At 30.8% G+C, this 2,782-nt stretch overlaps 1 protein-coding gene across 1 annotated transcript in view; it reads left to right on the top strand.

Moving 5' to 3' along the window:
* LOC124951729 overlaps positions 1-2,782 on the top strand; it is a 70,598-nt gene extending 67,816 nt beyond the window's left edge. Inside the window, exons 13-14 of the mRNA XM_047500537.1 lie at positions 1,850-1,966; positions 2,568-2,782. Of these exons, the coding sequence (XP_047356493.1) occupies positions 1,850-1,966; positions 2,568-2,699 (249 nt within the window). The 3' untranslated portion in view covers positions 2,700-2,782. The remainder of the gene's footprint in view (positions 1-1,849; positions 1,967-2,567) is intronic.

The following is a 2,782-nucleotide window of genomic DNA, read 5'->3' as shown; positions in this document are numbered from 1 at the left end:
TTTATTTTATTTTCCTTTTAAACGATTGAACATTTCTTTATTTTTTGTTTATTTTTTTTTTTGTTTTTACTTCGTCATATATTTACGTTTCGTTTCGTTCGATATATTTTATTGTTCTTTATCACTCATTCCTGTTTTCTTTTTACTTTACTTCTTTTTATTTTTCTATCTTCTTTTCTTTTTTTTTCTTTTTCTTCTTTCTTTTTTCTTTCTTTCTTCTTCTTCTTCTTCTTCTTCTTCTTAGAGATGATGTACAGTCGTCACACAATGAAGTTACACGAACGTCCACGTCGGACCAAAGCAAGAAAAAGAGGATAGGAAAGAAAGAACGATAACGAGAAGATGCGAGATGACGCGTCGACAATGCGGAACTTCCGCGCGGTCTCCGATAAGAGAACGATCTTCGGATACGCGAAATATTTTCGCGAATAATCCTTGTCAAAGAACGGCTGTGAATTCTGGAAATTTCGTGATTAAATTCTTCGATTTAAATGCACAGCGAAAATATAGAGATATATAACAGGATATACATACATATACGCGTCACGTGTATTTCTATGTGTATGTATGTGTGTATGTGAGTGCGATATGAATGATCGAGTCTGTGTGTGTGTGTATAAATGTATGCACGTGCTCGCTTATATGCCATATGTATATTTTTTAGTTATATTTTTAGTTAGGTATTTCATTTAACTTTTGATCGTTTGAAATTTTTTATCGAAATCAGTACTACGTTGAGATAAATTTTTATATGTCAAAAACGTTTTGACAGATAAAAAAAGAAAGAAATATTTTTGATAAGAAAAGAACAAAAAATATATATATATATATATATATATGTAGAATATATAGGTCCGACGTGTGACGACAGTGTATGACGGTAGATGTTATATACGGCATGTAATTCAAATATTATAATACGCAAAGGCACGAAAGGAACATTCTTCTAGAGTTATATATAATAACGTATAAACGTATGAACTTCACATTTATATATTCACATTTTCATTTTGATTTAGACGTGCAATCTATATATATAAATATATATATATATATATATATATATATATATATATATATATATATATGTATATAAAAATATTTTTAAATAGTACTTCAACTTTCTTTACAAACAATATATATATAAATTTACATATATAGATAAATATAAATATTCATATATATTTTCCATTGGTCTCAAATCAAATGATATTTCATACGATATATACGTTTTTATAAGCGTTTGTACATACATACATACGTATATAAAATAAAGAGCAACGATCCACTTATTCGATTAAATCGTTCGTGTGTATTCACTCGAATGAACTTTTCAATTCAAGAAGAGTTTCGAACGCTCTTTTATATTTTCAATGCTTAATCAAAGAGCTTCACGTTCATCCCCTCGTTCCTTTCTCCCTCTTTCGCTCGCTCTTTCTCTCTCTCTCTCTCTCTCTCTCTCTCTCTCTCTCTCTCTCTTTCTCTCTCTCCCTCGTTCTTTCTCTCTCTCTCCCCCTCTCTCTCTCTCTCTCTCTCTCTCTCTCACTGATTGTTTTTTCCGAACTAACAAAGTTAGTCAATTATTCCATTTCGATATCGATCTCATGACGAACTTACAATTTATCTCGTCGTTTCGAGATAAAGATCTTTTGTAAAAATTTGCAATCAGTGAATAAAAAAAAGAAAAGAAAGAGAAAGAGAGAGAAAGAAAGAGAGAGAGAGAGAGAGAGAGAGAAGAGAAGAGAGAAAAAGATAGAGGATTAAAATGGATCGTTGCTTGCTTAAAATGAGCTGCGGCCAATGAGAATATAAGTTTTCTTCTACGGAGACCCTGTCGCAGGGTAAAAAGAAGCGAGAGGGTGGACCTCCAACTGGTGGTGGAACGGGACCGAACGAGATCGTTACTTGTACCAATTGTGGCCCAAATCCTTGCACGCACACGGCCACCAACGGATGCACAGCTGAGGTATGATCATCGTTAATTAGATCTTAGAATTCTCTATCTCTCTCTTTCTTTTTTCTTTCTTTTTTTTTTTTTTTTTTTGTTTTTTCCTTTTAAACTCAATGAAACGATAAATTTTTAATGAAAAAAGAAAAAAAATATTTCATTACAATTATTATCATTATATCATGGATATAATATTATATGATGGAAATTTTATAATATATATATATATATATATATATATATATCATATATTAGGTTGGAAACTATGAAACGGGCGTTCTTGTTTAATTATTTATTTTCATTCAATGCCCGTTTCATAGTTTCCAACCTAATAATATTGAATTGATCAACGAGTATTAAGAATTATTACAATTATTATTATTAATATCTAATATAACAACGATAACGTAATGATTTATCTATGATTGAAACTTTAACTCTTGTAAAATCTTTATCGGTCGAGGAAAGAAAAAAAAAGAAAAAAAAAAAAAAAGAAAAAAGAAATATCTTCCACCCTCTTCTTTATTTAATATTTTAATATCTTCCTAGCGTCGAATAAATTATTTGAGAAATTAACGATACAGAACATTCTAAATAAATTAATTTCCCATTATTACAGATACGAAAGAAAGAACCACCGCATCCTATCAGAGTTGCTAAAACGATCGATGTTATAGCGAGGATTACCTTCCCAGTCGCCTACTTCATGTTCCTTACGTTCTTCTTCATCCATTACAAGGGCAGCTCGTAGAGCAGCATTGATGAATGGACATACACGATCAATTGACGACGAAGGATCGAAGTGATCGATGGAATTCTTCGATCGTTAATAAA

The sequence above is a fragment of the Vespa velutina genome, chromosome 9 (assembly GCF_912470025.1).
Source record: "Vespa velutina chromosome 9, iVesVel2.1, whole genome shotgun sequence".
In the NCBI taxonomy this organism is placed as follows: domain Eukaryota; kingdom Metazoa; phylum Arthropoda; class Insecta; order Hymenoptera; family Vespidae; genus Vespa; species Vespa velutina.
Note: the sequence above shows the minus strand (reverse complement) of the source record. Positions and strands in the feature narration are given on the sequence as shown.